Raw genomic sequence first — 21,803 nt, forward strand, 5'->3', positions numbered from 1 at the left:
AACAGTAACATTTACCTTAAGTATTAAGTGATCTTAGTGCATATTAATAACATACATAGTCCTTGATCAGCTGATACTTTTTCAAAATTTTAAGATAGTGAAAATCAGCTGTTAATAATAAAATAATACATTGAGGCAAAAGAATTATTTTCTTATTTTGTTAGATTTATTTGTGAAATTCTCCATTACAGGTACCAAGGGCCGATAACACTTTTTCTTCATTGTTTTCAGCAACTGTTGCCTACTGTTGATGCCCTAGAGCAGTTGGTTTGTCCCTGACAGTGCTTATGATCCACAGGGAAGTGCCATTGCTCTGGTCCTCACTGCCTGCTGTTGGCAGCACACTATTTACGCAGTATTGTTTTCCCTCTTGGACAAGGAAGTTTGGGCAGTGATGCAGGTAAATAGTCTTCAGCCTCAGTAGAGAGAGTCTGCTGGGAAGCTGTTATCAGGGATAATATACAAGCTCTGAACTTTTTTATAGGATCCAGGTCAGAAAGAGGGAGTCAAAGGTTGTGTCTGCATTGGCAGGGGATAGACATGTTGCAGTACCAGCTCTAGAATTTGTTTTCTTTTTTCAAGGATGCCATACTTTTTCCATGCTGAAGTATCATGCATTCAGCCAGTGCATGGGTCTTACCAGGTTTTAGGGATAAGTTTATACTAAATTAATATTCATCAAGCAACAGTCAGCTAGCCAGTACTGCCCCTCCAAATGGCTCTGGAAAACTATCCATAGTGACTGTACTGACTGTACTCTGCCACCCTTCCCAGCCATATCAGCGAGGATTTTTTGTCTCCATTTGCATTAACCCCTAATGCATTTGATTTCATTTATACACACTGTGTTCCTGTAAAATACTGCTCAGGTTTTGAAAACGATGTTATTTGTCAGGCAGGTATTCTGGGAAGTTGGCAAGTTCCAGAGTTCCCTGGCCATCGTCAGAAATGTTGTTGCCAATGAAAGTTAAAAAAAAAAAAAAAAAATAGCTGCTCTCAGGAGCTGGAGACCTTCAGGGATAACTGTGTAGAAGAGGTTTTGGCTGCATGCAGGGCTTGTGCTTCTTTGACAAGGAAATGGGCCAAAAGAGGATCTGTGGAATAATTTGTTTTCACTCCCAAGAACACAGCTTGATTAAGAGACATTCGTGAGTGCAAGATTGCTTATATTGCTGTGGCTTTTTATGGAGTGTCAAGACTCTAGTCATAACTGTTGGTTGAGAGTTTTCAGAAGATAGAACTGAAATTCTGGCACCTAATTTTAAGCAAGACTTCTGCCTTCTGGCTGCAAAGCACATTAAGACTCTTTCTCCAAGGGAAGATTAAGTCCAAGTGACCCTTAGGCTCAGACTTAAGTTTTCCCTGTTCAGTGAATGAAGTTGCGTGAAGCTAAGGAGGACACGAGTAGTCCTGAGGGGCATTAAATTTGTCATTTGGTTGCAGCTACACATTCTAAACAATGCCTTTGTCTAGAAACTCTGCTCATCGTAAAATAGCCTGTAAAAGTGGTGAAAAGCTGCTGTACGATTCTGTATATGGACTATAAAATCCACTTTCTCAGATGGTAAGAGAGTGTGTCTGGGCTCTCAATCCATCACTTCTTCCTTTGTTTTATCACTGACTGCTGCATGCAGGTAGGTGGCTGATTCTGAAGCCTGTCTCTCTCATGGTATGATAACCGAATTCAACCCCTCAGTCCTTTATTATCCTTTATTAGCACACATATGCTCTACTGTTTAATACATTTTCCCACATTATCTACTCTGCCCCACTGGCAACCAAAGGAACTGGACAAAGTGATTGCTTTTCAGACAACTTGGAATAAAAAAAATCTTTTATCTGTAGTCCTGCTGCTTGCAAACAAATGCACAGTGGACACAATGAGACTGTTTGACATGTCAGAGGTCTAATTATTTTTCTTGGAAAAACATCTGATGTTCCCCTGTTTAAACCAAAAGAGAACATAGTTTATCTGTGTCCCACTTTCTACTTATTAAACAAAAAGCAGCTGGTACTAGTACTTGCCTTTAGGAGGAGAGCATCAGGAAGTTGAAATAGCAAATCTTGGCTCTACTTAGTTGCCACGGTGATGTATAATTAACCAGGCTGCAGGAATGTTACAGAAAGTAAACATAAGGAAATAGTCTTGCTAATGGAAAAATTTAAACCACAGTTTTAAGTAAGACTGAAGGGACTGATGATTAAATCTTTGTTTAATCTTTAGTATCTTTATCAATAATTTTTAATTGAAAATCTGTGTTTCTTTTTATATTGTAATTTGATAAAAATAGTGTCATCGTGTGGTCAGGAAAAAATTTAAATGAGTTTGAAAGAAATAAAACAGGATTCTGAGACACATTGTTGATGATACAGTCTTTGTAAAAGATTGGTGTTTCATTGATCTGTGGGGATTTTGGGGGTTTATCTCCTTGTTACTGGTAGGATTCTATTTGAAAACCAGTACATTTCTCCACAAAATATCCAATTAGAAAGGAATAGAGAAAAAAATTTGATTTGGAACAAATGGGAATTTAGATGAAGGCAAACCATTCATCTCTTGGAAACTCTGTTCCTTGTAGTATTTCTCAAAAACACACTTCACGTGCATCAGTCTCAACAGATGAGTACAGCATAGAGGCTGCTCAGTAAAACATACCTGCGATAGGAGGGTGCACTTTCTGACCCTGATGGAAAGACAGCTAATCTTTTAAGAAGTTCTGTTTGCTTTCTGCGTTTGGTCATCTTGTTCTTCAGACCTGGTTTTCGACTTTGAGGGACGTTGCTAAAATCAAGACATTACGTGTACTTAGTAATAGGCCTTACCATGCTTTTCTGTGCCTTATCCTCTCTTGATAAAATTAGTGTAATACTTTTTCTTCTAGAAAGCTAAGAGCAGTAAGTGTTCTCCAGCCTGCTTGAAACTGCTTTAAGTAGTCAAAGCAGATATCACTGATTAGAGTAGCAGTTTACCTGCCTCTCTTAATATAAGTAATTCTAATGTATATTGTATTTAAGGCCCATTATTCTTCACCTTCAAACTTATTTGGTTCTCCCAATGAAGTGAGAACCATCAAGGTGCTTGTATGTGCTCAATGTGCATTATTCCCACTGACTTGAAGAGATGACAGTGAAGGTTGCTCACTTTGGCACTGCAGAGTGCTGAGCGCTCTTGGCTCCTGTTGACTTCTCTGACAGTCAAGGGTGTACAAGGAGGATGTCTCATGGTCAAAGCTTGTTTGCCATACACTGTGTTGAATATAAAGGTGCCCTGAAGAGTAAGTCTGAATACATCCACCCCTTCTGCTATGACTTAGGACATTATCTTTCTACCTTCTGAATGACTTGTATTCACTCAGATCTGCATCTTGTGATGAAATTAGTGTTGGGTAAAAATGTATTTCTTTCTGTCATTTTGTAATTTCTCATGTTTGATTCAATGAACCTTTAGTTTGTGTGGCATAAAAATATGCATGGAAGTACCAGTTAATTTGCAGGAAAATGCCCATATAGTTCCTACACACTGTGTCCTCTTTCCTTACTGAGCAGGATGCAGATTCTTGAGGGCCCCTCACATTTGAGTGTTATGTAGAAATAGGAGCTTCTGAAGTTGCTGTCACTGTGAGACTATTGATAGGGTGATGGGAAGGCTTTGCATTTTGATGTAGAACAGAGAAAATAATACAGACTCCAGAACCATGTATTTTTGCCCGTATTTGTAAGAAGAATGCAATATTTCACCTGAAGCAAGGTCTGTAATTATGCTTCCCCCTGTTTGGCGAGGCCCTGCTGAGAAGAGGAGCCACTTCAGCAAAGTATCATTATTTACTGTGTTCCTTAACATCTCCAATGAAGCATTTGCTTGTAAAGTGAAATCAATCCATCCTTTCAGATTTAGTTCTTAATACTTATTTGGCAGATCTGACCTCATAAGGGGGCCCAGTACCCTTGCTGCTGTCTGACCAAGGAACAACACTGGAGTGAGCTGTGAAAGCAGCTTCTTGCCTCCATCTTCTCTGCAGGAAATGTTGCCAAGTGCAAACACTGCTGTATTTTCACATGTTTAGACTGCTTTGAGGCACAAAATGGTTGCAGATTCTAAGTACGGTTTTTTAAAATATGCTACTGTTCAGGTAAATTCAGCATTCCTATGGTTGCTGAGAGCCTGTATCAAAATGCTGTTCTGTCCTGATGCAAAATGGCTGGTGTTGGATCGCTTTCGTGTTATATATCCTGTATGTTACAAAGATTTGCTTGAAGCTTGGGACTTAACAAGCATAACACAGAAGGACTTTTGTACAAAGCTTGAAGAGTTAGTCCTGGGCCTTTGGCCAGGAATAAAGAATGCTTGCCCTTGTGCCATTTTGTCCTGTGCTGCTCCAGTTCTGGCAGCAGTTCTGCTTCAGTGTAATTGTTGGCACTGGAGCTCAGCTGAACCTTGAATGGCCTCTTCCTGCAAGCAAGCAGGGGAGCAGAGGTCCGAGACGGCATCAAAACTCCGTATTGATCGGCTGTAATAGAGGACTCTATTATGAGAACTCTTCATATCAGAGCCAAGCAAATTGACTATAGTGATATAGTAGTGAAGTACTAAAAAAAGCCATAAAGAGTGTGAATTAATTTTTCAGTTTTTCCAGAGATAATGGAAAGGCTAAAAGAATATAAGAGCAAACAGCTCCTTCTCGGACAGTAACTGTTTTGGCTATCTATCTGCAGTTGTTGTTGATCTCTTCTTCCTATCTGTGCTAAGTAGTGGTTCCCCAGCTCAGCTGGACCAGACACAGAGCATAGGCACAGCTTTAAGTGATAAAGTGTTTCTGATTGTTTGCAAAGGCTTGCTTACTCTTATTTATTCTGCTTACTGTTCTTTAAAAAAAAAAACTTTCCCATTTCATTGAGGCAGATTTGGAAGTCAAACCAGAAACTTCAGACTCTACTACGATGGAAAACACTTTGTTGGGGAGAAACGTTTTGAGTCCATCCATGACCTGGTGACAGATGGATTGATTACTCTTTATATTGAAACGAAGGCAGCTGAATACATTTCCAAGATGACAATTAATCCAATTTATGAACACATAGGATATACAACTTTAAACAGAGAGCCAGCACACAAAAAGCATATGCCAACCCTGAGAGATGAACATGATGGCAAAGAGTCTACAGGAGAGGATGAGGTAGCAGAAAAGAGGGTAAGCAATTGTTAACCCACACTTTTTTTTCTGTTAGACTTTTTATTTTGTACTTTTAACCTTTCCCCTTTACTATAAAATATTAAAGGTCTCTGCAGCTATTTAGTCTACTTATTTATTTCCAGTGTTACATTAACAATATCTAAACTGGTTATAGAGTTTTGTAATGGTAAATTTTGCACATTGCAAATTTTCATGATTTGGAGGTTAGTTATTTGTCATTGTGATTCTTCAGCTGTTTCTACAGTATAGATGTTACCATTAAGCCACTCCTTTATTTCAAATGGGCAAAGAATATTTAATCTTAAAATTGTTTACAGTATATAAGACAATTGTATTTTATTTCTTAATATATTCAACTTTCCCTAAACAAATTCATTCCATAATCTATTCAGCAGTCTGCATATAATGACAGTAAAGTTGTCCACATTATAAATAAGACTGTTCATTAAGTTGATAAAATGTTAAAACATTTCACTTGGCTAAGTTCAGCCTGTCAGAAGCTGACAGAGCTATTTTTGGCCTCAGCCAGACTTACAAAGAAGGATTGCTCTCTTCAGAGAGTTGTAGTATCAGCTGAGAAGTAATTGCATCCTGGATTATAAAAGAAAAACAAAGAAGAAAGAAATCTTAGAACCAGTGAACATAAAAATATTAAAGGAGGCTGGGAATGTACTGGGCAGACAAAGCAGCTGCCTGAAATTTCATTTGTGTTTCAGAGACTAAACATAAAAGGAAAGCTTAATGTAAATTCTGTTGTGTTAAATGAAATACTTTGTTTATTGAAAATCTGACAAATGAAAGTCTTTTTAAAAGTCATTTTTACATACATGTAGGTGTTAATGCATGTATAATAGTCTGATATGTTTCCCTATTTCACAAACTTCAGAATTATATCCATTAGGACTATCTAATATGCTTATAGCGCGTAGAAGAACTGCTCACCTTAGTTGGGATCTTTTGTCTCTCCAATCAGAAATACGTGATTTTCGTTTTTGTGGATGTGGAGGAAAGGTCTGACTGACGATTTCCAACATACATGACTATTGTAGTGAAACTAAGCTCCATACAGAGTCCACAGAGAGAGAGGCTCATAGGAGGTCCTGCAAATCCTCCTTCAGCAGAATCTGTCATTCTGCACTGAATTTGCTGAGAGATGAAGCACCCAACTTAGCTTAAAGTATGAATCTTCACTGTTATCAGATCATTTTGACAAAAGAAATACTGCTGGGATATTGAAGCTGGCTGACCATGTTTAATATCCAATTTCTTGCCTGTTAGGTACCAGTAGTAGAGGGGTGAGTTATCACTTCCAGTTCCTGACAGCCGCTACTTCCAGCGTGCTGTTCAAAAGGTGGTTTTTTGCATAGTATCATAGACAGTTTATTATAATGCTAAGCCTGGGTAAAAATCTCTAAGTCTTCTGAAAGTCACCACTTTGAGTTTCTTTGGTAGAATTAACTTTTCCTGCATTTAGAAACTTTCAAGTGACAGCAGAACTCTGTTCTGTTACATTTTTTAGATTGATGAAAAATTGTTCATAGTAGAGGGATTTCAGTGATTAGTATTGAAGAATGCTGTTTTTTCCGTGTATTACATTGTGTTATGTCACTCACCTTCAACAAGGTATACATACTGTTTTGACACATTTTTCATTAAATAGCTCAAGGACTATTGAATATTTCTCAAGGATTGAAATTTTATGTGGAAAATCCTTAGACAGGTTAGTCGTGTACTCTCAGCATCCCACCCTCTTCATCTGGAGCTTATGAGCGACTAGAGGGACTTCAGCCACAAAACGGTTCAACAGTAGTGGTGTTTTCAGCCCTGAAGCCCAGGTTTTAATACTCCTCTTTCTTTTGTCTTGTAACTGCATTGATGTGAACATACTGAGGCACACAGACATTGCAGGATAATTAAATGTGGGGATTTCAATTTACTTTTTGAGTCATTATCCAGTTGGGATTGCTATCTGTGGCTGCATGGGGACAATACAGTGTGATCTTTCTCACCATAGAGTGGTGTAGAGGTGACATCTTGGCTGTCTTTGCACCTCTCAGAATTTTGGTGGGAAGATGGCACAGATTTTCCTGCATGTCACTTCACCCAGCAAATCTCCAAGGAGAGTAAGGTATTCAGCCCCATGACCAACATCTGATCTCACTAGCAACCTCAGCATTTGGAACAAGCAGCCATTTATAAATAGGTCAAGTAGTTTTTCTTTCTTTTTGGGGGCAGGGGTGGCAGATTGATTCCTGTTGTCCAATGTAAAGAGAGTATCATTGAATTGCAATGAACCAAAGAAAATTGTTCAGAGTTCAACATGAAAAAAACATTGTCTTATGATCCAAGCAGCAAGATCTGTGTGCCCATTAGCCCCATGGTGAGGATGAAAATTTCCTCGGTGTGTACAGCATTTGGCAATTAATGCATCTTTATCAGTTTTATAATGTAGTCACACAGCTTCTCCCTGCACAGTGTGCTTCCTCCTCTGTAAAGGCAGAAAGAAGTCCAGGTCTTTAACGTGATCCTGAGCCAAAATACATACCCAGATTTGTAGACTCTGAGGCTGTTCAGATACAAATCTAAATTTTGTGCCTGTGACTGTTGCCCAGTCATGTGTGGGTGGTGTATGGAATATAAGCCCTTCAGAACAAGGAAAGAAGAGACACAAAGACACAGAGCCTGTGGAACAGCTGGGGGGAATGGAGTTTCACTTTCTGCCATGGAAACTGCCATGGCAGCTAGAGAACACACCCTAAGCTTAAGAATGAAATATTAAAGGGCACTCACCCAGTCTCCAGTTTGGCGTGGGGCAGTAGCAGGAAATGCTGCATTTTGTGTTAGATGCCTCCCATCAGGCACTTGTAATACTTTATTTGTTCCTTGCTCTTTTCTGCAATTAACATATGGTGGAAGAATTGAGTATATGTTGGGTGACACTTTTCATATGCAATATATTAAAAATGAGCCCTAGTAAAGGGGAAAGATTTAAAGACTATAAGAGATGAAAAGTCAAAAATTATGCAATCATTAGACAAGGATTGTAAGACACAAATTGCAATACTCCTGAGCTGTGCAAGAGACCGTATTGTAGCGTGATTTAAGATGCAGTTTTTAATGGGAAAAGCATGATAATATAATCCCCTGCACAGCGTGTGCTTCAATGATTATGAGAAAGAATATGACTGCATACCACGTACAAGTATATATTAAAAGTCAAAATTCTTGACTAATGGCTTAATGCTTTTTTGTAACTTATGAAGGAATTACTAAATAGTCAGAGATAATGGGAGGAGGAGAGACTGAAAACAGGAGAGTGCTTGTCCTGCTTGAATGTCCCAAATAGACGTTTTAGCTGCTGCACTGAAAAAGTGATGCTGCTTCCCAAAACAGTCTGCAAATTGTTCGGCACTCAATTGTGGGGCCATCACAGTCTGTGTGTTAAGAGAGGGCTAAGAATGATTTAAAAGAGGGCTTCCCATGTGGATTCAATCTGTTTGACCTAGTGTGAAAGTGGAAATAATACCCAGTATCATAAGATTTAGTTTTCCTCCTGTGCCTTGAACACTGATGGGTCTCTGAGCATTCTCTACTCTGAAAGGCAATTATGGCCTTAGAGCAGATGACTTGATTCAGTTAAACACCTTATAAAAGTGGTAGCTCTCAGAAATTAGTAAATACCTAGAAACATATCAAAGTCCTTCTTTAAAGCCCTGCAAAACATTTTTTTTTATTCTGACATGTTTTTGATTTCTTTATATGTATAATAAGTGTAAGAAGTTGTATGAGTGATTGATTCAAGATTTAGTATTTGTTATGAGAAAATGAAATAATTAGTTACGAGTTACCCTGTCTTTCAAAATTAGATGCTGGGGTTAATGTTTGGATAGCAACTGAACCACATTTATTCATGTTTACTTTGGTGGTATGTGCTATTTCCTCAAGAAACTTTAGTGGCTGCAAATCAATTGAAGACCCCTTCTAGACTGTACTACATTCCATTCAATTCCTGTAGATGGAAAGAACTGAGAGAAGGTTTGTGGCAGGAGTCACTCAACAAAAGCAATCTTTTTTTCTGTTTTCAATTACCTTAGCCGGTGATACCATTTTTTCCTCCATAGTAAAGAAGGCTGATTTTCTGCAGCTCTGTGCAAGGAGATCTGGAAATGTAAATCTGTATCATTTTAGTAGGAAACATGCTTTTACACCTGCCTTTGAAGATAATCCAGATCACAAAGTTAAGTGTGATCTGTGTACATTTGTAATGAATCCATAATAGACTCCACACACAAAATCAAGGGTGATACTTATTGGTGTTTGCAGAGGGACCAGTCTTACTCTCCAACCTTAAACTGACACTGGTATTTTCATTAATGACACCACTACTTTTCTACTTTTGCTCTCAGTCAAATCTGCTAGTAAGATCTGCTTAAACCTTTCCTTCACCACAGCTTATTTTATCTTCAGTGACAGTACACGAGAAGCTGTGGCCAAGGAAGTTGCAGTAGCTGTCAGAGAAGCACAGGCACCCTTATCGAGGTCTGTGATGGAGGAAGACAGCTTTGAACGGCACTGTTGGGTGCCCAGTAATGCCAATTCTGGAACTGATAGGGGCTAAAGAGAAGATACAGTCTTAATAACTGGAAGGAAAGTGTGCTTTGAGAGGTGAAGCAATCTTCATGCTGGAAGTTGTTTGAAATACTTCCATTTACTTGAATTAACTTATAAGAAAAGAGGGTGTATCTAAACAAGCCATAGCTGTAACAAGGGTAATGATGAAGCAGTAATGTTTTTAAAAGTGCAACTAATAAATGTTTACCTTAAAGTACATTTAAAGATGCAGGAGACTGAGCACTGAAGAATCCCATGGGTTAACTTGAGGAGATTGTCAACTCTTTTCTCACAAATGTTCCTTTCCAGTCCCTGCGCGGGTGTCCATGACAATCACTCTGTAACTTTAATGTAATTTATAAATAAAACATAACTCTGTGGAAGGCAGAAACTTCTATTTATTTCTTCTGGGTTTAGCCCATCTTTCAGCAGAGACTTCAAAGCACAGACAATTTTGTCAATACCGAGAAAGTTCTTAGCAGGATGAAAGACAAGCCTACTTTTTAGGTAGCTGCTCCAGCATATCAGCAACATCGTGCTCAGAAGAGATTGCCCCAGCCTCAGTCTTCCTCATCTTTCCTTTCTGTGCATTAGCATTTATGCTGGTGAGGAACCAATGTCATGTATGATATTGTATATGGCAAGTACAGTTCAAGCTAAGATTGCAAATTGTTACAATGCCTTTTTAAAAATATATATGTTTTTAACTTAACCCTCTGTTTATTAATACCCAAGAGAGTTAAGTGCATACGTTACCCAGTGTACAGACATCAGCACAAAGAAAATCCTTTTCTCCAAACTGCAGAGTCCTTTTTCTACTTATAATCACCAAGAGTAACCCAAGCCCTTATTTGTGTTCATTATGGCAGTAAAATTGATTCACTAAAAAAGCTTGTATAAACTGATTTTGTTTTAAGATTCAGAGCTTCCAAATGAAGCGTGCGCTTTGCTAATTTAAACCCCAGGTCACACACAGAATATCTAGTTTATGCTTATCAGTATCTCATGCTTATAAAAGACAAATTAGGAAGCAAAACTTGTTTTTTAAGGGTCTCTGACTGGACCTCCAGTGCTGAACACTGTCCCATAGTTCTCCTGTTTCTCCCAGGCCAAATTCTTTCTTCTTCTGTTGATGCCAGCTCTGGTTCATGCTCAGCTGTGCTGTTAATTCCTGCAGGTTACAAATGGCCTCCTGGATGATTCCACTGAGCCCTGCAGGACTTGCCTGCCTGCCTCTGTGTATGCGTCTGCACCTCCAGAGCACATTAATGTAATGGTCACACGATAATGTGGGGGATTAATGTGAAGTAAGAGCTGTGTGCTCGTGTTGGTAGCCCGATTGCATGTTGCTGATGTAGTATTACCAAGGGTCAGAACAAATAAGGCTCCACAGCCTGCAGACAGTGAGGAGTGCCTTGGGTCAGCCTGCATTTCAAGCAGAGACTGCACCTCCCATTGCTATGCTTCTCCTGTAGAGGTGTTCCCTGTATTCTGAAGGTAAACACAGTTGAGGATCAGCATCCTGCTTCAGCCTTTTGCCATGCATACAAGTCACCTCACTGCTTGCTGAGATGACCTTTCAAGTTACTTTCTGCTTTTTCAGCTAAGCGTGGCTCTTTTATGATCTGACATGTGAGATGTATACACAAAGATAGTCTTCAGAAAGTTTGGTGTCAAATTATACTGAGACAGGCAGGTGCCATGTGAAATCGAGTGGGGCTAGTCTTTTAGACTCACACATCAGACCCTCAGCAGAAGTGGGATGAGTAATTACCCTCAGCATATGCCCTGTGCCTGATTGAGCCTTTGTAAGATGAATAGTGTGCAGAACTGTTAAAAAGGCTGTAAAGCAGTACAGTTGCTGTGCAATTAATTCTAAAGAATAGTGCTTGTGTTGTTACTGATAAAATGAAACCATTAGTAGTGAATAAACTGTTACTCTTTTCCTGTGTTTCTTGTTTTTATGAGGTCAGTCAGTGTGAAGCCCTCACCTCGGTTCTTTTCAGGATTTCTAATGCTTGGTGGTTTGGATCTGGCTACATTTTTAATGCCCTTCAAAAAGTACTGTATAGCACTAGTCTCTCTCACATGTACTGGCAGAAATTTCCTTTCTTTGTAACTGGAATAGGCTAGTGCAAGAAGACACACAGGGAGTGAGGGAGGACTGTCCTCTTGAAGAGCCAAAGAGGATAGCTTTCTTCGGGCTTTCTCCAGGGTGAGAATGAGTTTTCCCATCCTAGTGCACTTTAGTAGCTGGGACATAGAAATACAGAGGTCCAGCTCAACCCTGGACGAGCAATGGAGAGCTGTCGTGACTTCAGTCCCAGCACGCCATAGGAGTCTGCTGCTGACCTTCCCTAGGGCCTTACACTTGAGGCTTCCAAACAGGCCACCTAGATGTACACTGGGGAAGCCATAGAGACACATATAAGTAAATTACAATCTTCTCTCCCCCTTTTTTTTTAAAAACCCCTGTGGCTACTCTTGACTTTTTATGCCTTCTCACTCCATGTAGTGGCCACAGAAGGGAAAGGGTGGGTCTCTCTCAGAGCAGCCTCTAAAGCAGGTGTGTCATTCTGATTAATTGCTTGTGCAAAGGGCTTTCTGGATGGTGAGGGACTGCAGTGGGTTGCTAGCTGGCAGCTCCCTCGTTTGTTGTTCTCATTTCTTAGCTGTGTGAGTTTGGGGTCTTTTTTTTTTAACTCCTCCTCCCATCTGGCAGCTCCTAATTATTTTCTATTACTAATCACTTCTACAGGAAACAGACTGGACTGTTGAATTAAGAGCCCTATAAAGGGATAATTTTGTTATTTACAAGTTTCTTACCTCACTTAAACTTTATAATGTGACACTGTATAGCTGGTGATAATCACCTTGGGCTACTATTGTGTCCAATCTCATAAACTGGGCAGGGTCAGGTCTGGTCACTCGTAGAATGTGAGAGGCCCAAGGAGAAGCTGGGGTAGTGCAGTTGGTAGCACTTTTGGCTGTGAACTAATATCTGAAATATCTTGCATTTTATGCCTTCTGCAGCTCTGTGTAGCCAGTTCAAACCTGTGTTAGGAGTCTGACTACCAGGGATTTTCTCCAGTTACCTCTCTCTTTGTTCAGATAAACTCCTTTCTCTCCTTACTGTTTGCTCTGTGTATGTCTAGATGGGAGCAGGGAAGGCATTTTACATTGATCACTGTTTACATGCTTCTAACTGCAAATACATGTCTTTTGGCTTCTGTACAGAGATGGAAAGGATGTGGAGCTGTGGTGGTCTGATGTGTCACCCCCATCCAGTTAGAGAATGCCCTGATAGGCAGGCACATCTGCTCCACTAATAATTGCCCATTCGTAAGTGGTTACCAAATGCTTAAGACCCATGGAGAGTGAAATGCTTGTTTTAGAGGTGATAGCAGAAAAAGAAGTAGTTAGGTGTTCGTAAAACAAGTATTAGACTGTGAAAGAAAAAAATAACGTTTTTCCTGCGGTTAATGCCACAGAAGCTGATCTGTTCTGGTCCTTCTTTCTTTTTAATCTTTCACAAGAAAAAAGATATTTTCAGCTAAAACTTCTCATGCTTAATTTTAGTCTCTAGCTGAATGTTTTCTGACTTTGAACAAAGTAAGGAGAGCAGTTTTATTACTAAGCTCAACAAACTACTTGCTCCTATTATTTCAAACCTGTCACACTTGTCATCAGCAAAGACAGCAACTCTTGACAGTTTTGCAAAGTTTTCCTTTGATCATTAACTTTTAGAACATTAAACTTTTCCATATTTAACCTTTCTTCTGCATAGCATCAGCAGTTAGAAACACTGTTGCTTCTGGCATTTAGTGTTCCTACAGTCTTACTGTTTCAGTAAGGTAAGAATCACCATGCTGGAAAATCTGGTTCTCAGTTCTTAGTTGTTGCTCTAATCATCATCGTGTTAGTATTGATATTCCTCAGTATCAACTTCCATACAACTTCCAAGATAAGTACAGGATGACATGTTTCTAATAGTGAAGTTCATATCATAATGCACTTTGATTATATTGCTGTGTAGTGAGGATTATTATTGCATTTTCTTAGAGCTTAAGCAGTTAGAAATAAGTTGCCTAAGGAACCTTAGAGCTAGTATCAGAGAGTATAATGTCCTTTATTAAGCCTTAGTCATCTGTGTATGTGATTTAATAAATTTTTTCATGTTTTCCAACTTGTGAATTAGATAAATTATCTAATCTCATTTAGTAATCTTGCTTAAAGGCAAGCATCTTTTACCCTTCCTGAGAGGGGATTGGAGGAATTCTGTGGAAATATGAAAAGGCTCTGTTCCCAATTTCCATTTTGCATGTAATGGTGGAACATTTTAAAAGCTCTATGCTTTATATCATGTGTCAAATAGTTTATTGGTAGAAGATTTCTGATGATTTTACATTGCTGGAAAAGTCTTGAAGCCATTTCCCAAAGTTAATATGATAGTGAATTACATTTGCATTCAGGCATTTCTGTGAATTGGATGATGATTAGAGTAGCAATATGTTTAATGCAAATGTACAAAAATTGCAGAAAATATCCTGTGTTCTTATGTTTCACAGAATTTCAAGTGCTCAGTCTCTTAAGTGACAGCTTCTCATTCCCTCCAGCTTCCATCCAAATCCTTGCTAGCGCTGGTCACAGCCGGTGCCTGGGAGCTTCCAATCACCTCTGCCACAATGAAGTTCTCAAGGCAGACTCACTGGTCAGTAAGCTGATCTTGCTGAGAGCTTACTGGATGATTTTATGGACCTTATGGATTAATTCTCTTGGGCTGTTTTTATTGTTGAAAATTCACACAACTGCAGTGCTAGAAATTTTACAAACAGTGTCATTTTTAAAGTGCCAGTTGATGGTGGCAGTACAAATGAAAAATTGCCCTGTAAGATAAGATAAAAAGCATGCTAAGAAAGAAGGAAGAAGTTGTGGTGGTTTAACATTTTGTTCATTTCCACTGAGTTTAAGTAATGCAAATATACCCTAAACAGTCTTTTAGCTTTGATGTGACATGTACTCAAAATAAAAGCCATTGGTCAAAGACCATACACATCTGAAATCCCAGGTGTAGATTGTGACCTGGGACTAGAGTATTTCAACTGAAAATAGTCATCTGCTAAATGTTATGTTGTAAGAAACCACTGACTTGCTGGGGGCAAAAAAATAAAAACCCCTAGAGTCTCTCCTGTGTAACAGAGGTTGTATGATCTGTCCATGTGCCAGTGCTTCTCCCTTGAAAGGTAAATATTCTGTATAGCCGAGATTTATGATGGGGAGTTGCATTGCCAGCCCCATTTTGAATCATTCAAAATCATTCCATTTTCAAGTCAAGTGGTTATTTAAATTTGTTTCAAAGATGCTGTGTTTGACCATTTGAGATGATGATTTCTTGAGTGCCTGTCTCAAGAATTTTTAACAGTCATAGCTTTCTGTAGGGAAATGGGATGTTTACTGCCCTTTTATGAAAAATTTTCCTGACAGAAGCATTTTAAAATGTTAATTAGGAAATTTAGAGGGAATGAATGGGAAAGATGAACCATATGTGTAAAAGAAGAGAAAAGAAAATTGGAACACTGGTCAACAGAAGTGAAATGAGCCTTTTCTGAGAATGTGGTCAGGGATTAGAGGACTTTATGGGTGGAAATAAACTGATAATTCATTAATAACTGATAGTATGCCTTTGGGAGCAGACTAATTCCACTGCCTATTCCACTCTGGTTTTTCATTCATTGCAGGTTTCAAAGCAGTCTTGATTTAAATAGAGATTTATGCAAGGGAGTCCACAGGATACTCATCTGAAGGATGATCAGCCCATCTGATTCTCCAAGTGTGCCTAATTGCACTGTATAAAATGAACAGACCCTGACCCACTGGTGCAGCTATGCCCATGGACACACATGGACCTTCAAAACTGGTAATCAGGGTCCATGAGGAGTGTTGGTGAACACTGGGGGTTACCCCATTGTTTAATTTTCTGCAGTGAGGTGGTCCATAAGCAGGTTTTCACCATTATAAATTTTGCAAGCACATTGCATATATCCATTTGACAACTCTAGTATTCCTTCAGGTTAAACATTGTTTTCACCTTGACTCAGTTCAAATCAAATGGTAATTCAGGAAGGATTAGGAGACTTTGCATTCTTACTCTTATTTATGCTAAATAAGTATGATTATGGAGTGAAAGTATGATTAAGAAAGAAACTGTGACAGCACATGTATCATAGCAACACAGCTTATTCAGGAAGAAGTGGATGGATTCAAAATAGAGGCTGTGCCAAAGGAGCAGGTGTAGTCTGAAATACAAAGAGTGTTTAGAAATTAATGAGCTGCAGTTTTCAATTATAACATACATTGAATTAATCTAAATTGAATTACCGTGTAGAACAAAAAAAGGCTAATATTAAATACATTAGACTGTCAGTCAAGAATAACGTGAAATGAGTATTATACATCAGATAAGAAAATATCGAGGAGACATAAAAAGAAATTTCCATACCATTTGCCCATGTTATACCAGTAAAAACTCCATGTCATACCAGTAAAACTCCTATTCCACAAGGAAAAAATTTAAAAACACCTAGTAAATATAGAAAGAGAAAGACCTTGTGGATTACACGTTTTTCATTATCCCTAAGTGTATATACATTTTCAGTTACAAAAGATAACAGAGGTTGATTGTAAAAACTGCTTTTATCAATAAGATTGTTAAATGGATATTATAAAGGAAATGTAACTTTTATATTTCCTCATCAAAGGGTATGGCTAAACTTCTCTTTTATTTTTATTTTTCCTTTTATTTGAAGATATCCTTATAACAGTATGGGTCAGATGAGGAATAAAACCACCAGTCCCTTGTGGTTTCGAAAGATTAGTCTTAATAGCCTGTTTTCTCTTATGATACTTTAATTTAGTGTATCAGTAATAAAGAGCATTTGCCAAAAGAGGAGCATTCATGCCACTGCTGATTTGCATTACATTTTAACTGCTATCATTCCTAAAGAGCAAATGGCATTTATAAATTACTTTTAAGGTCTTTTTGGAATATAGTCTGCCTTGACATGTCATCAGTCAAGAGGCTTTTGCTGGAGTGACCCTTCACCGCAATGAATGCCAGTCGTGCCTCAGTCCCTGCAGACCAGCAGGAAAACATATCCCAGACAAAGGGATGGGAAGAAAATGCAACACTGGCAGCTGAACTAGGAAATGCTGACTCAACGAGAGCAAGATGGAGAAGCTGCTGAGGAACAGGCTCTGTGTGGCTGACCAGGGTGAGGGTTGCTCCCTTAAGACAGAGCTCCTTGTTTCATCAGCTCGCCTTCCTGAAGGCCTTGTAGCTGCAAGACAGATCTCTCTAGCTCCGATTTAGCGATGTGTCATGGTGTAATAATTAACTTAAACTGTGTGAGTAGTCCTCCAAGTCTCTCTGCTCCTGCCTTGCTCAGGGAGAGCAGTACCTGACCAAGGTGTATGCTTTAACTCACTATTTAGCATACCACCTCCACCCAGGCTCCTGGCAGGAGGGGAGGAAGATAGGATGAACCAAAACTATGAAGGATGGAGGGGTGGATGGGAAGGACAGAAAGCAAAATTGTAAAGGACAGTCTTTGTCTGGAGGATTTACTGGAGACAAATTCCAGTGTTTAATGATGCTTCTCTTCTTTTTCACAAATCATCTTGAGTGGTTTGCCTGGGGAACAGTGATGCTGCTAGCCCCCTGAGGCAGGGAGGTGGTACCTTCTTGTCCTCTACCAGTTCTTGGTCTCCTGTACTTTTCCAAGTTTGGTTGGGGTTGGCCCCCTTTTAAAGCAATTTGTTTTCAGGCAGAAGAGTGGGACTGTGATAAGGAGCTGCTACAAAGCAAAGAGACACTGAGGCTGATGCCTCAGCTTGAACTCATAGTCATGGGAACTGCTTTCTTCACCACAGTCAGAGTTAGGAGCTCATTTCTTAGCTTTTATCATGGTGTTTGATTGGCAGCTCCTGCCTCAGTATCACACAGCTTGGTGGCAGCTCTCCTTTTGTCAAGCAGTCACATCCTGCCTGCCTCTTGCAAGCAGGCTGGTAGTCTCTGTAAGGAAAGGGCTGGAGCAGTGGGTTATTTTAACAGAGACAGCTGGGGCCATGGGGCCAGCTTGCACTGGTGTGTGCAGGGAAGAGCCCTGTGGCTCCTGCTGTCCCAGGATAAGGGCAGGACTACACTTTCTCATCCACAATGCAACTCTGTCAGGAGGCGTATCACTATGCTGCATAAAGGAAGTTGTAGCTATAGCTTATAAAACCAGTTAGCACCATTATTGATTGCAATGTCACACCCCTACCTGTGCATGTTCCCATGTGCCCACATACACCCCTGCAGTGGGATTTGTACCAATGGAGTGGGGAGGAAATCCCTGGAATTACCTGTACATGGCGGGCCAGTTGCTGACCTCCCTGAAAGCTAAGTCGCTTGATATTAACAAAGTCCTCCAGAACTAGACCAAAAGCAGAACTTCTTTTCCTGAAGGTACTGAGAAATTTTTATTTTATTTTTGCCATGTCTAGATCCATAGTTATATACCAAAATACATCTCCCACACCCCAAGGAAAAGAATGGGTTGTATTTCCCACTGAAAAGTGCCTTGCTTTTGTGCCACTATCCAAAAAAGTAAATGTTCATTAGTTTTATCTTGCCAGTTACTGAAAGAGAGGAATAGGCACATGGGTGGTTTTTGCTGGCACACAGTTTGGAATTGTCATTTCCAAAGGGCCATATCAGTAACTGCCAGGAGCAAATCTACAACCCATCAGCCACTAGGAACAAAATAAATCCAGATCCCGATCAGCTGCAGTGACCAGGAGGTTACAGGAGTAAAGCTACAGAGAAACTTCTCTGTTGGCTTCCCTTAAGGTCTCTCTGCTTTTTCATGAGTATGCTCCACATGGTAAGCCCAACAGTGAGAACATACAATCTTCCCAAATAATGCCAATACACTCTAATTGTATTGCACAATACAGTACTGAAGGAACTCACTTTTGATGCAGTAATTTCTAGCAGCAATATCGGGCAACAATTTTTCCATAATTTAATCTTTGGATTAGATTATTTATTTATTTATTTTAATTTAACAGCCTTACTTTAAGTCAAACTAACATTTTGGCTGAATTTGTTTAATTAAATTTTCAATTAAACTTTTTTTTAAATCTTCTTTTAAAATTCTAGATATAAAAATGTTTCTTACCAGCTATAGAAATCATATATGCTTTTATCAAAAATATAAATAGCCATTTCTTTAGATTTTGCTATAAGTATTTCACAGGAGGGAGTGGGGAAGGTCTGATTTAACTAGAACTCAGTCCATTAGGAAAATTTTGTTATAAAACCCAGAACTTTTCTTAGCAGTACTATTTCATCATTTAACCATGACTTAAACCCAGCCCCCCTGTGGGTAACTGTGGACTGAAAGCGGGGCTCTGTGTGGCCAGAGGATTCCGTTCTGCTTGAGCCCTGTGGGAGCCTGAAGGTGTCCACGTGCCAGGTAAATGCGGCTGTGTTGGAATGGCAGCAAGAGAAGTCCCTGGTGGCTGAGACTGTGGGATGGTCCTTCCCACCCAGCTTCTGAGATGTCAACTTTCAGGATGAACTTTTCTTTTAATAGCATTCCTACCCTCTGCTCACACCATGTGGGCAGAGGCTATGCCTGGCATTAGCATTCTACAAGTGAAGAAAGTTCACTGAAAGCAGCTTATCACCACTTTTACTTAAAAAGTAAAATTTTGGGCTCCTCTTTCCCCTTCAGAACAATCCTATGAAAGATATGACTGGGAAAGTTATATTTAGCATGGAACAAACTTCCACTAAGAGCAGCATTGAGGAAATTTGTCTCAGTTTCACAATCTGACTGATTAGCTTTTGAAAATCATGTACTGGGGCCATAAAATACACTCATAAAGTGTTCATACAAGCAAGGATTTTCTAAACATATGCATTTGGCTAAGTTAGCTATACAGTGAAATAGAATACCTCAAAATGTACAGTGGTTCACTGCATAGTAAACCAAATGTCTTGTTTCTTGATATATGTACAATAGGGCATCATCACTGATGTTTTAAAAAAATGCATGCAATATAACTGCTGGTTATTCTTAAAATACAGGGAAGGGATCATATTATATATAAATTCTGAAGCAATAAAGGCATATTTAGTCATAACAACATGAAAATACCATTTGAGAATGAAAAGCCTGCAGTGTGCTACACATGCATTCTGAAGAAAACATGATAATGTGTTTGAGAGTGGAGCCAGGTGCTCAGAAAACTAAACATTCTATTGTATTGGAAATGCACATGGGCTTCAGGATCAACTGACCAACTCTAATCTGGTTATTCTAGGACTTGTGATCTTAACCTGACTTGAATTTTTCTGTTTTGGTTTGGGTTTGGTTTGGGGGTTTTTTTCCTGAAGTAATTTTACTTTATTACTCAACAAATGGGAACGCATTGATTTCCCTTTTTAGAAAGATAATTTGTACGATGTTGACTGAACTGTGTGACTGGATTAAACTTACATAATGTGTCTTTCAGAGAGTGACTAATTGGAATTTACTGCAAGTCGCGGATGACTTTTAAATCAATTCTGTGAAGGCTTCATAATAAGACCTACTGATTGGGAGATTAGTACCAGAAAACATGCATACATTATCCAGCTAGCACTGAGAGCAAATAGTACTCCAGAGAACAGCTGTTTTTCCTGCACCCTGAAGGACTGCTCCAGGGACAAGTGAGGAAAGTGGAGTCCCAGTAGGAGCTCGACTGAACCACTCTTATGGTTGAGGTTTTATAACTAATGGGAACATTTGAAATAGCATGTTACAGTCTTTTTTCCCTTTTTTTTTTTTTTCCCCTTCAGTCCATATGTACAATGTAGAACCTCTAAACAGATGTCGTGGTTTAAAGGCTGTTGTGGGTTTGGTTTTTAAGTGCTTAAATCACTGAAATGTACAGGACTGCAGCTGCCCTGGTTGCATGCTCTGCTGGGAAGTTGCTTGGCTGTTGCTCCAGTCATTCCATTTTCAGTTCACCTCAGTCCTGTGAAATCACGTCCTGAAATTAAATTTAAGAATGACAGCCTTGCAGTTTTCTTCCCCATGGAGTCTGCACAGCATATTTGCTCCCTGCATGTGCAATTGTGATTGCAAATGTTTGTCACAAACAATTACTAAAAGAAAAAAATAAAATTAAGACTTAGGAAAGTGGAAAGGAAATTACTTTCCTCTTCAGATTTCTACCTCTTTTTCATCCAGTATATAGCAGACAGTATCTTCAGGCAGCATCTTCAGGCAGAGCGAGTTATAAAGATAATTTGTTGGAAAATGAAAGGGCTCTGGAGAGGAGACTTTGCTGGCGGGTGGGAGTGCAGGAGCCACTGGTGGAGAGCAGGCATTGAATCAAAAGCCAGCCAAGGGTGTAAGAAGAGGGGCAGGACCTGCAGGCTACAGGCAGTAGAGACAGCACAGAGAGCCTGGAGCAGGAGAGTGTCTTGGGAGTGGAGAGCTTCCTGCAGGATTTGAGTTAAGCCCCTAGACTGTGACTTCACTTCTCTGCTTTCAGGGATGATGACTCATCTCTGCAGTGACTAGGGCTACCTGAGGACAGTGGCTTACTCTCTCTTACTTTATTACCTCACATACTAAAAAGTTAAAGATCTGGACCTGGCTGATAACCCAAACTGTTGTCAGGAAGGTGTGTACAACAGAACTTTCATTCTTCAGTTTGGTTTTCAAAAGAAGGGATTTGGTCTGTGAGCATTACTTTGCAAAGCCAAACTCCCGAAGTTAGGCAATGGCAGAAGAATGAGCATACACATTATAAAATTGTGTCATCTGAAAGCAGTTGTATAAATTTTAATTTTTCAGTTGCTAGCTTTATGACTTTAACTTTCTTTCAATCTCTGTTTCTGGTGTACAGTAGTGTAGAGCATATAGCCGAGGTGAATGGCTGTAAGGGTAGGTGGTGAGTCTA

The 21,803-nt window shown here is 39.4% G+C and overlaps 1 protein-coding gene and 1 long non-coding RNA gene across 2 annotated transcripts in view; one reads left to right on the forward strand and one right to left on the reverse strand.

The window, feature by feature from the left end:
- Window positions 1-21,803, forward strand: part of CHN1 (chimerin 1) — a 96,629-nt gene that overhangs the window by 42,178 nt on the left and 32,648 nt on the right. Inside the window, exon 6 of the mRNA XM_032114099.1 lies at window positions 4,901-5,189. Within this exon, the coding sequence (XP_031969990.1) occupies window positions 4,901-5,189 (289 nt within the window). The remainder of the gene's footprint in view (window positions 1-4,900; window positions 5,190-21,803) is intronic.
- LOC116446372 lies at window positions 2,026-6,245 on the reverse strand. The gene is made up of 4 exons (XR_004241155.1): window positions 6,135-6,245; window positions 5,728-5,783; window positions 2,657-2,782; window positions 2,026-2,106 (listed from the first exon to the last, which is right to left on the reverse strand). It is a non-coding gene; the product is annotated as an uncharacterized LOC116446372 (long non-coding RNA).

Source organism: Corvus moneduloides, chromosome 7 (assembly GCF_009650955.1).
Source record: "Corvus moneduloides isolate bCorMon1 chromosome 7, bCorMon1.pri, whole genome shotgun sequence".
NCBI lineage: Eukaryota > Metazoa > Chordata > Aves > Passeriformes > Corvidae > Corvus > Corvus moneduloides.